Raw genomic sequence first — 12,212 nt, forward strand, 5'->3', positions numbered from 1 at the left:
GCACCCGCCGGCCCCCCTCAGCCCCGAGAGCTCCAGGTTCTCGGAGGCCGGCACCCTGACCGCCTCTGCGGCCATGCCGCGGGGGCAGTGAGCACCCTGACCCAAAACAGGGATGTCCGGAGACTGGAATAGAGGACGACTACGTGTGAAGGGACTCTGGAAGCAACAGAGCAGCACGGCGACCAGCAAGGCCGGGCGGTGACAGCATGCCCGCCTGCCGCTCGGGGGACGGGAACTGCGCCCAGCTCACTCACCCCGGGGACCTCGCCCAAACTTAGAGCTTATTCCTTCCAACAACTAATTACCTTTTCTTGACCTTGACCCATGGCGAGGAATTTGAGGCGGTTTCCTCCAAAACCGCTGCGCTCGGCTAATTTCATAAGGTCACCGGCAGGGTCAGAGCCGGGACTGAGGATAAACACGATGGGCGAGGTCGGAGTGCTCTGCTCAAAGATGGCCTCGAAGCTGATCATCGGGGGCTGCACGTACCTGGCAGAGGGAACAAAGCGGGGACTCTCGCAGAGGACAGCCACGGCGTGCTCGCCTCGCCACCTCCAGAACCTTCTGGTTGTTCTTCGGGTACAGCTCCCACCGGGTTACAGTCCATGTTGACGCACATGTCACACAAGAGGGTGAACCCCTGGGCAACGCGGGCCCTGCTGTGTCCCCCTAGCACAGCCAGGCACATCCATGGGGGCGCCACCTGACGGGGGGGGGGGGCCTTCCAGGCGGACGTCCCCTCGGCACAGGACCCAAAGGCTCCGTCCACACCGACAACGCCACAGGCATGTCCTGAGTGGCCCGCTTCTCAAGATTTGAAAATTAGTTACCAACACATCAGGCCTGGGAGACTTCGTGTAGGAATCCAAATTTCTAGCTTCTTTCAAAGAGTCAGAGGATCCAGCCACTCTGGGCCCCCCTTGTCAGCTGGTGCTGGTCCAGCTAAGGGGCAGCTGCCCCTGTGAACCAGGACTTGACCTGTCCGAGCTGCCACGGTCCCCACCCAGCCTGGCACACTCATTTCCATCACCTGCCGGCCATGAAGGCACGTTTGGGTTTGCAGCCCCAAATGATATGCCTGACTTCGGTTCTGGAGCTGTGCCGTCCAGTATGGAAGCTGGTAGGCACATGTGGCTACTGGGCACTTCAAGTGTGGCCGGTCCAAACTGAGAGGTGCTGTAAGCGTAAATTCACACAAGATTTTGAAGACTTAATACCAAAAACAAACCAAAAAAAAAAAAAAAATCATGTAGAATATCTTGATAATATTCGTATTAATTACATGTCAAAATGATAATATTTTAACACATCAGGTCAAATAAAATGGTATTAAAATTACCTTTATCTGTTCCTTTTTGAGTGCGGCTCCTAGAAAACTTCACGCGTGTGCCTCACCTGGTGTTTCTCCTGAACGGAGCGATACGAGGGTGACCACAGAAGAGCGCTCAATGACAGGGCGGTGGCAGTCCCCTCGGAAGCCGGCCCATCGCTGCTGTCTGTGGGCTCAGGCTGGGGGGAGGGGCGCGGGGGAGGACCCCACAGAAGGGCCGAGCAAGCACAACAACGCACTTACTTCTCTCCCATGGTTAGAATCACATAGTCGGTCACCGCCCGGTACACCCGATCCACGCGGAAGCAGCGCAAAATAAGCAACTTCTGGAAAGGGGTGATGCTGCTATCGTAACCCAAGGGGAATGGAAACTGCTCGAGGGAGTCCAGGTCGTACCACTGGGGAAAGCAAAAGACACGGGCGGTGGGTCAACGCAGAAGCGCCAGAGCCTCCATTTTTCTGTGAAGCCCCCAGAAGCCACTGTAAAGGAATGAAATCTTTAGAAGCATGCACCTCCGGTCACTTCTAGACAGCTCTGTCATTTTCTACCTCCTGCTCCAAAACGAAGAACTTCAGGAAGGGAGGGACTGAATCGTTTTCGCTGTTGAGTCCTTAGTGCCCGTCAAGGACTGTGCTCCACGGTAGGTGCCTATTTCTCGGATGGGTGGACGGACAGAAGGACAGTTGGATGGTTCTCCCGCCACGCTAGCTGAACTAGATAAAGGAGAATTCCATCAAGCGCCATGGAGGGTGAGAACGACACTCTGAGTGAGCCCCACAAAGCAGTCCCTTGTTGCTCACAAAGAGGCTATGGTCTGGGTCTCAAGACGACTGATTCGCAGGGAAGGGAAGGAGGAGAGACAGAACGTGATCTCACCTCCTGCCAGACAGCGGGATGTTTCTCAACATCATCGGGAAGATTCCCAAAGGAGCCCGAGAACATTTCTGATAAAAGCATGATATCTTCCCATCCCTGGTCAGACAACCAAGCACAGGGCTTTTTCCGGTGGCTTTTCTCCAGGGAAATGTTTCCTGATCACGACAGAAGAAGAGAAGTAAGCGGCTGGCAGTAACATGCCGGGAAGAGTGAGCAGCTTTCACTCCTCCCGCTCCAGGGAAAAATCCTCGTCTCCAGCGGGGACTGGACGAGGCAGGAGGTGTGCTTGGCCTGCCTCCCCTCGGCCCGGGACCCCAGCCGGGCAGCTCAGCGTGACTGCCGGCCTCAAGGCAGCCTTCTGAGGCTGGAATATTTAGGAAAGCGGGGCCGTTGGAAGCCAAGTTCCAAGGAGAGTTTTTGTTATTATTGTGGTTTGTGTTAATGAACTTAGATGTGTGCGTGGGCAATGTGGGCCAAGGGAGTTGGGAAGAATGAAAAAGGGGACACATTTGTCACCTTTTAAGAAGAAGTCTAATTCTTCCTGTGGGACTCTGCCTTCCGCTTGCTCTATCTTGATCGTCATATTGAAAGAAAAGAGTAACTTGTGCCTCTCAAACAGCCCTGGAGGGAAACATCAGAGGGTACGGATAAAGTCAATTTGCTTTAAAAAAAGGAGTTTGTTATGCACACCAGCCTCGAATGTAAGAGAGATGAAATGAAACAAGGGAGCAGCGCACCTGCATCTGGCCCTCTCTGCTCTGTGTATCCACCGCTGTGCGAGTGTAGACGCTACAGGCCCAGCTCACAGGTGGTGCCCAAGGGCCAGCTGCGATGGCGCTTGCTCCTGCGCGTGCGCAACGGCCCTATCTACGGCGGCACCTGCCACACCAGCCCGGGAAGCGCAGGGCAACGGGGGAACCGTGTGATAGAAGTCCAGAGCCACCTTCTCGACGGAAAACTGGCCGTTCGCCTAACTCTAAGTGCAAGTTCTTGTCTGTTACAGTCTAGAAGCGGTGTTAGCAAGCTTCCTACAAAAGGCTAGGTAGGAAGTATTTTTGACTTTTCAGGCTAGACAGTCTGTGTAGTAACGATTCGTCTGCCATTACAGCAGGAAAGGGGTCCCAGACCGTATAGGCGTAAGTGGGCACAGCCGTGTTCCAACAGCACATTATTCACAAAAGCGGGCAGTGAGCCAGATCTGGCCTGCTGGTCACGGTTTGCCAGCCCTCCGCTGCAGAGCAAGCACATTCCATCCACAGATTCTTTACTATTGGTAGGGGGATGCTAAATATTAAAGTTCTTCTTCTTTGTAAAAACAGAAGAAATGTGTTCTTGGGGAAGGGACTTGAATTCTACTCTTCTGTGTGCTGCAGGTGTTGGCCACTTAAACAAGCCCTGGAGGAACGACAGTCCTCAACCTTTTTCCTGCCCAGCTGCTATGGGCTGAATTGTGCATCACCCCCCCACCCCCCCCCCCCCCCCCCCGCCAAATCCACATGTTGAAGTTCTAACCCCAGTGCCTTGGAATGTGACCATATTTGGAGATGGAGCCTTTAAAGAGGTGCAGTCAGGGGCGCCTGGGTGGCTCAAGCCGTTGAGCATCGGACTTCAGCTCAGGTCATGATCTCACAGTCCATGAGTTCAAGCCCCACATCAGGCTCTGTGCTGACAGCTCAGAGCCTGGACCCTGCTTCGGATTCTGTGTCTCCCTCTCTCTCTCCCCCTCCCCCGTTCGTGTTCTCTCTCTCTCTCAAAAATGAAATTTAAAAAAAAAAAAAACATAAAAATTAAAAAAAAATAAAGAGGTGCAGTTAAGTGGAGGCCGTGAGGATGGGGTCCCATCCAACCTGCCTCACGTCCTCAGCAGAAGGGATCTGGACACACACACAGACGCCAGAGGTGCACACGCACAGAGCGCATTTGTCCTAATCAGTGCAGAGGTGCTCACCTGTGCAACCGTAGTTATAGATGTTGAAGGTCAGTGTGTCCATAATGTTCTTTAGTCGCTTCATGAGAATGGAATCGGGCAGCGACTTCTTAAGTGACAAGCCAAAAACGTCCAGGAAGGCGATGAGGGAGTACTGGTACATGGCGTTCACGAGGGCCATCTCGGACAGCACGAAGAACAGGATGGCCCCCCTCCTGGCGGCCGGCCGGTAGCCGTCCCGCAGCCTGTCGATGTCCAAGGCTGTCTTCTCTGCCAGCTTGAGCTTCTCCGACACCTAAAGAAAAGATGTGCGTCGCCATGGAAACAGGGAGACGGACACCCACAACCAGGATGACTTATGAAATGGGCAAGAAAGTAAGGGATGCACGGGGCGCCTGGGTGCCTCCATCGGTTGAGTGTCCAACTCCTGATTTCGGCTCAGGCCATGATCTCACAGTTAGTGAGTTCGAGCCCTGCATTGGTCTCTGCACTGACAATGCAGAGCCTGCTTGGGATCTTCTCTCTCCCCCTCTCTCTCTGCCCCTCCCCTGCTCTCTCTCTCTCAAAATAAATAAATCAAACTTAAGAAAAGCGTAAGGGATGCCGAGAGCAGGGTGGGGGGGTGCAGCAAGAAAAGCCACACAGCACCCACAGGGGTTTGAAAAGCACCTGCCTGGACGTCTGTGGCTGGATGCCCCCGCACCTGTGCCCTCTTCCTCTTCTTTTTGTTTTTAAATTTTTGAGAGAGAGACAAGTGGGGGAGGGGCAGAGAGAGGCAGGGGCAGGGGATCTGAAGCAGGCTCTGAGCTGTCAGCAGAGAGCCTGACACGGGGCTCGAACTCACGAACCACAAGATCATGACCTGAGCCGAAGTCGGACGCTCAACCGACTGAGCCGCCCAGGCGCCCCGTGCCCTGTTCTTCTAATAACAGTACTGACTTGAACTTGGAGACTCCAACGTCCCCCTTTCATTCCAAACGTGGCGTCCACCTCAACGCCAGGAGAGGAGCATATAACCCAGACCCAAGCAGTCCACACACCACAAACCAGGCTGTGGGACCGGTTTGGGGTGGGGACGTGACTTAAATGGCTCTGGGGAACCTTCATGATAGGGACAGGTAAAGATTCCCACTCTTCCCTTTGGACCCGAACCTGAGGGGGCATGAGGCCACACCCACCTTGTAACCATGAGGGGGGCTTGGCCCATGGGGAGGCAGAGAATGAAGCCAACCCAACAAAAGGCCCAGCCCAGAAATGGAAAGAAACTGAGTCCTAATGATATGTTTGGAGTCCTGGATCCAGGCCTGCCTGAAGCCATCCCTGGGCTTTGTTTTCTAAGCTAATAAATTCCCTTTTGACTTAGGCCAAGTAGGGCTGGGTTTTCTATCCCTGTCAACTGAAAGAGGCTGGCCTGATGCACAAGGGTCCCTGGGAACACGTCTAGGGCTCCCCTCCCCATTGCACACCCCAGCAGAGGTGGCCTGTTCTCATCACGCAAATCCTCAGGTGACTAGGAGCCCAAATCTGACGACAGCACAGGTGGAGACCCCCCCTCCCCCACCCTCCCCCAACGCCTCAGCTTCTAAGACCCGGGAATGAGGCCCTGAGATCATGGAATCCAATTTTCTCCTTTGGAGACATTTTTCCTTTTCTTCTCTCTCCTTTGGCGCTCCCAAAGGCGCGTCCGGGACCACACCCGCCCCCACCGGCCCCGGCTCAGTGCATTTGCCATGCAGTTCGCACCTCCATGGCTTTGGATTTCGTCTCCTCCAGGGTCTGCACCAGCTCCACGTTGTCCAGCATGTTCCCCGTGGAGGTCGCCAGTTCCCGAAGGAGGGAGTCTTCCAGATCCTTCAGCAGGTTCTTGTTCTCACTCGTCTCCTGGATGAGGTGCTCCCGTTGCTCCTCCAGCTCGCGCCTCTCATAAGCCACCAGCACGCTCAGCAGCTGGTCCTCGAGCCCCTTCAGTGTGACTGGGGAGTGAAGGGGGGCCGTCACTGCGGGGCACCCCGTCTCCTCGCCTGCTGCGCGCTTGCGCCCGGGACAGGCTGGGGCTGCGTCTGAGCCAGCCCTTTGGGAACTCGAGGACTCGGCCCTGCCGTCACCCTAAAGCCACAGGTCAAAACCGTCAGAACAACACGGAGACGCTGCCCACCCTGTGGGGGACGAGTGTGGGGGGGGGGGGGTCCCAAAATAAATACTGGGGGGCCAGAGTGGAAAGCACACCCAACGTAATTAACCGATTTACGCAGGTGCAGGCCAACCCGAGAAAACGGGAGAAACGGCACTGGGTCCCTGACAGAACTCAGCCAAGAGGAAGGGCAGAAATCCAAAATCATGCCGCGTACTTCAGTGCACCACACGGAGTAACTTCCGGCCCCAGCACAACAGGGTCTCGCCCCACTCCGGGTGTGGGTACCTGGGCCCGTGGTCCAGACTCAGCACGCCCCAAGACACGTACCCTGCTGCCTTCCTAGGGGCGCCCAAACCTTCATCACCAAGAACCGACCAGTTGCGATCGGGCTAGGAGCGAATGACCTGGGGTCACCTAACGAAACAGCGTCCCCTGAAAGCTCTGGTCCCCAGTTGTGGTCTCCGTGGTAACCACCCTAATTCGCCACTGAGGTTCTGTACATCCTTACCGGTGTAGTTGATGACCATGGCTTTCCCAAACACAGACGGGCTGTATCTGGGATTGGCCAGCTTGGTGTTTAGGTACAGTCTGAAATTTGAGTCGTAATCCACCTCCTTATCCCCCAGGATGATAAACTGCCGTCCTTGGGAGACTTTGATATTCTTTTCTAAGACGTTATCGATCACCGGATCGATGTACTCATCCACGTCGTGGAACAGGAAAGGGGTCCCATACTTTATGGCCATCTCCAGCTGCTTGAGGAAGTCGGGGTCATTGAAGGAAGCAACCTGCGAGACGGAGGTAGGCACTGAGAGTTGTGCCCTTGGCAACTGTGCAGGGAGAGCGCCTTGGCCTTCGGAGGGGGGAGGGGACATGCCGGTGCCTGGGGGGCGGAGGGAACCAGAGGGGAGAAAGAACGGGAGAGAAGCAAAGCGTGAGACCCGCAGAAGCCAGAAACCCCTTAGGTTCAGGCTCTGAGCAGCCCAAAGGGATCGCGAGAGATTCTCCTTCCGTCTCACAGAAGAAGAGTCGGCAGAAATCTTTCTTTCACTCGCCTCTTTGCTTCACCTCCCTCCAACCTCATGACGGCTTTGCTAGCTCTTTCCTCAAAACGTCTGGGAAAACTCCTCCTCTCTTCTAGCCCCCGGGGCCTCCCTCTCCTTTTCCCTTCACCTGCTTTATGTTCACTAACTTGGCCTCCCCCTGTCCCCTAAGCTGGAATCACCCCCCCCCCTTTAAGTGGGAGCATGGTGGCAGGGGTGGGGCTGGGGGCTACGTGGGGCTGGCTCAGGACCCCGGCAGGCTGAGGGAGGAAGAGGAAAGTCAAGAAGCATCTCCTCATTAATATTTGTCTCGGGGGCACCTGGGTGGCTCAGTCGGTTAAGCATCCAACTTCGGCTCAGGTCATTTTCAAGCTCAGGTCAGATTCGTGGGTTCGAGCCCCACATCAAGCTCTGTGCTGACAGCTCAGAGTCTGGAGCCTGCTTCAGATTCTGTGTGTGTGTCTCTCTCTCTGCCCCTGCCCAGCTCACACTCTGTCTCTCTCTCTCAAAAATAAACATTAAAGTAATAACAATAATAATAATAGTCTCACCATAGCTATGTGTGTATCTTAGAGGCAGACCTTCCCCCCAACAGCCTGTACATACTTGGGAGCAAGGACCAGGGGAAAAAAAATAAGGAAAAAGTAATTTCAATATCAGCAATTTCACCCAGGGCAACTGAACACATATGCCCACCAAAAAAAAAAAGAAAAAGAAAACTTGCACACAAATGTTCACAGCAGCATTATTCATGCTAGTCAAAAAGCAGAAACAATCCAGATGTCCATCTATGGATTAAATGGATGGTCAGACGTGGTCTGTCCATGCAATGGAGTATTATCCATCAATAAAAACTAAGGAAGCACGGACACCTGCTTGAAAACATGATACTGAGGGAAAGAAACCAGACACAAAAGTCCACATATATGATCCCATTGATATGAAATGTCTACAAGAGGCAAATCTATAAAAGATATCCGTGGTGGCCAGGGGGTGGGGGGCGAGGGAGCGTGTGGGTAGGTGGCTATAGCATGCAACATTGCTTTTGGGGGGTAGTGGTAAAAACAGATTCTGGTGTTTGTTGTAGAACTCTGCAGGTAATATACAAAAAAACCACCGAACTGTATGCTTCAAAGGGTGAATTTTACAGTATGTGAATTATATCTCAATCAAAAGATACTGAGATATCGTTCCTCCCTTCCAGAATTAAAAAAAAAAAAAAAAAATGAGCATCTAAGCCCTGGATGGGTAGGGTGCACCTTCAAGCTCCTGGCAGCTGAAAGACATGCCCAGGTAAGCGAGCAGAGCCCCAGGCAGTCGTGCAGCCCTCAGAAACGGGACGGGGTGGGCGGGCAGGGAGGCGGCTGGCTCGGCTAGGGCTTCAGGATGGTGACGCCTCAACTCAGCATTGCTGGGGGCCCCGGGGCTGTCACGGTAGAGATGGCGGGAGAGAACAGGCAGGGAGGGCAGGGGTCACCCAGGGAGGGGCCGGCCGTACCCGCAGGTTATTTTTCTCCTCTTTTCTCTTTATCCAGTTGAGGGCCTGCTGCTGGGGGTCGATGCAGAGGGGGAACCGGCTGGCCCGGGTGGTAAGGATGCCATTCTGAACCGAGAGCTCATCGGGGGGCAGTCCCTGGGAGCCCCACCTGGAAGGAACAGTGACAGGGAAATGTATTTTTCTTGTGCAAGTTGTAACCAAGTGCTGACGGTGGTAGGACTGGCCTTCCAGGACAATCTACCAACCCACAGGCTGCTCAACGCTCCTCAGGGTCCAGGAAGCCGGATCTTCTGTGCAGTCAAGTCAGCTGCACCCCTTGCTGTGTCCTGCCGGGGTGACACCCACGTGGACCCCCACCCCAAGGCACCCTCGTCCTCCGGGCTCCGGGTCACACACACCTGCTGATCTCAACATCATCCGTGAGCAGGTTTTCTAACCGGAAGGGCTGGCTCAGGGGAATCTCCCGCTCCAGGATGTCATTCTGCCAAACTTGGTTGACCATCTGGTCACGGAACTCCCACGTGAACGCGCCCTCGTAGCTCAGGAAAGCCGAGCAAAGCAGGCAGTCCCCCAGCAGCTTCACCCGCCGGTGCATCAGCTGGTCCAGGTCATTCAGCCACCTGGCACAGGAGACGGGGGCTGCGGTAAGCTGTTATCTTCCGGCACAATCAGAAGGAACATTCTAGAAGAACCGCCTTGAGCCGCCGCTAATGGGGCTAGCCAGAAGGAAACGTCGTTGGAGATATTCTCTCCTTTTAGAAACAAAGACTGCCAGGTCATTTTGCCACACCCCACCCTGGTGAGCCCAGCGTTTTGGAAGACTTTGTTTAATTGCAGGGTTCAGCAGAACCCAGCATCTAATTGGGGGGCTGGACAAGTATTTGCGGGATGCATCTAGTCTCCAAGCTATTTATTAAGTAGTAATCACGTTGTTTCCGAACGCTTTGATCAATAACTTACAGACACACCCAGCAGAACTCATGAGCTCTGGTCCTGCTTGGTGACAAAATTCTACCCGAGATAAAAGGAAGTACATGTTTCACCTGGCCTCTTCTGGTAAATGGCCAAAGTCTTCGAGGTTTTAGAAATACTGAAAATGGTTTGTTTCCTACAAGCAGACAGTATTTTCTAGTGTTTTCCATACCCCTTTTATGGTGTTGGAATGGAAACTACCAGCGGACCAGCTATGGCCACATGGCCTTGCCCCTAGGCATCAAACAGTCCCACCTGCTTAAAACTGAAGCTCAGGACTGAGCCAGACACAAGAGCCCTTAGAAGAGATTTGTCCGGCAACAGAGGCGGACTCCTCGTCCAGACCCACCCAGGAGGCGCTCACTAGGTGCCTTAGTTAAAGGTCACTAAGAAGTAAACGTTTCTAGGACAGAGGGCGCCTTGCCAGAGGCCACTGGTGCCTCCCTGTCTCCACAGCTGCGCTGCCTCCTTAACCCTTCATAATTATTTAATAAACCACAGAATGCGCAAAATGGCATCAGCCACCCTAAACACGGTAACAGTAACATCGGAACTTTCCCACGCAGTGTTCAGATAAAAACGCAGCGCGGGGTGAAGACTACATGGCGAGACGGTCCGTCGGCGACGTTCGCTCACGGACCACAGAGTCTCAGAGCTCTTAGCGCACAGCGCGTCGGCCGCTGACCTGATGTTCTCAGACCCCAGCCCCGAGATGAGCTTGTCAGCAGCGATCAGCCGTCTCTCCATGATCTCGGCTTCTTCCTGCAGCTTTTGCTTTTCCAGAATGGCTGCCTCGTATTTGGCCCCCAGAGCCTCCAGTTCTCTCTGGATCGCTGCCAACTCATTCTGGATCTTTTCTAGTTCACGTTTAGTGAGGTAAAAGTTCCGCTCCAGCCTGGCCACCTGTGGGAAGACGGTTCACAGAACGGTGGGGAAAGGGACCGGAGTGAGGCAGGGACGAAGGAGTCTCACCCCTGGGCTTACGTCCACACCGTGTTTCTAATGCCGTTCATACTCTCTGGGGCCGTCATACGTCCTGCTGAGGTACCTGGCTTCTTAGTCACCTCTTCGACACTTTGCTGCAAAAGCTCTAATACCATTGGAAAAACAGGTCTTCATCCAAGTTAGCAGATGGCTTAATTTCCCAGTGTACTGAGATCACAGTAAAATGACACTGGTTCTAAGTCAAAAACTCAAAAGAACGCGTGAAAACAATACTGATCTTATGCCCAGTTCTAAGTTTTCTAAGCAATAAAATTCTGAGTTATAAAGCAACGTCAAAATAGGTCTCTGGGTGCCCGGTGGCTCAGTCAGTTGAGCATCCAACTTCGGCTCAGGTCATGATCTCACGGTTTGTGAGTTCAAGCCCCACGTCGGGCTCTGTGCTGACAGCTCAGAGCCTGGAGCCTGCTTCGGACTCTGTGTCTCCCTCTCTCTCTGCCCCTCCCACACTCGCACTCGGTCTCTCTCTCTCTCTCTCTCTCCCCCAAAAATAAACACTTAAAAATTTTTAAGAAAACAGGTCTCAAAATGATCAAATCAACCTTATAACTCCCTTTGTATTGTGCGTTCTGACCCAGTGGTTTTGCCCCTCAGAGGACATATGGCAAGGTCGGGAGACGTTTTTAGTTGTCAAAACTTAGGGGTAGGGACAATGGCGCCCAGTGGGTGGAGGTCAGGGATGCTGCTAAGCATCGTACGGTGCACAGGACGGCCCCCACCACGGAGAACCGTCCGGCCCCGAACGTCAAGAGCTCCGAGGCTGAGAATCCTGCTTTAGCCATAGAGGACAGTTTTTACCCATTTATCCTACTCTTTTCACGCAAAATTTGAAAATCTTCCAGACTTTGGTTCTGCCAGTTCACGCCATCTGGATGAGAGCTATAATTCAGGGTTATCATTTAGTAGTGCTGGGGGCGGGCAGGGGAATGTTCATGCGATATAAAATCAGAACCCTGTCAGAATGCTTCCGGCAAAGCTATGGACATATTAAATGCGACTCCAGATTGCTCCCTTGGCAGCAATGTTTAGGTCTTACGTGTGGACAATACCTTCTCTCTTCTGGGCTTGATTTCTCTGAAAACGTCACAGTAGCCCATTACAGCTTCCACAAACTTCAGCATCCCCAAGCCTGCTTTGCTCACAGCTTCCATTTCTTCAGTTGTGGTGTTGAGAGTCTTCAAGAGGCCTAACGGTCAAAGATGCAATGATTTCGACGAGTGACAAGACTCATCTTGGGAAAGTAAGATGGGAAATAAATGAGTTTTGTGTAGGGGATGATTAAGGTGTGAGGGAGGGGCACATGTTACTGCCACCCAGGACATCCTATGACCCAGGCACTTCCATGTGACATCAGGACCCGGGGTGTCCGTGGGGACCCCCGACTGTGCGTCAAAGTGGCTCAGAGCAGGCAGCTGGCTGGGAATCGTAG

At 53.6% G+C, this 12,212-nt stretch overlaps 1 protein-coding gene across 5 annotated transcripts in view; it reads right to left on the reverse strand.

Annotated features, from left to right (window-relative positions):
- The window catches only part of DNAH10 (dynein axonemal heavy chain 10), a 141,517-nt gene that overhangs the window by 7,427 nt on the left and 121,878 nt on the right, over positions 1 to 12,212 (reverse strand). For all 5 annotated transcript variants that reach the window (XR_008291630.1, XM_027044238.2, XM_053205976.1 and 2 more), the window contains 11 exons: positions 11,833 to 11,969; positions 10,467 to 10,684; positions 9,208 to 9,429; positions 8,810 to 8,957; positions 6,777 to 7,056; positions 5,878 to 6,107; positions 4,156 to 4,429; positions 2,724 to 2,828; positions 2,208 to 2,362; positions 1,574 to 1,728; positions 306 to 489 (listed from right to left, as the gene is read on the reverse strand). Coding sequence is in view for 4 of the 5 variants with exons in the window: in XM_027044238.2 (XP_026900039.2) it covers positions 306 to 489; positions 1,574 to 1,728; positions 2,208 to 2,362; positions 2,724 to 2,828; positions 4,156 to 4,429; positions 5,878 to 6,107; positions 6,777 to 7,056; positions 8,810 to 8,957; positions 9,208 to 9,429; positions 10,467 to 10,684; positions 11,833 to 11,969 (2,108 nt within the window). In the remaining variant the exon portion in view is untranslated. The remainder of the gene's footprint in view (positions 1 to 305; positions 490 to 1,573; positions 1,729 to 2,207; positions 2,363 to 2,723; positions 2,829 to 4,155; positions 4,430 to 5,877; positions 6,108 to 6,776; positions 7,057 to 8,809; positions 8,958 to 9,207; positions 9,430 to 10,466; positions 10,685 to 11,832; positions 11,970 to 12,212) is intronic.

This window comes from Acinonyx jubatus, chromosome D3 (assembly GCF_027475565.1).
Source record: "Acinonyx jubatus isolate Ajub_Pintada_27869175 chromosome D3, VMU_Ajub_asm_v1.0, whole genome shotgun sequence".
Classification (NCBI taxonomy): domain Eukaryota; kingdom Metazoa; phylum Chordata; class Mammalia; order Carnivora; family Felidae; genus Acinonyx; species Acinonyx jubatus.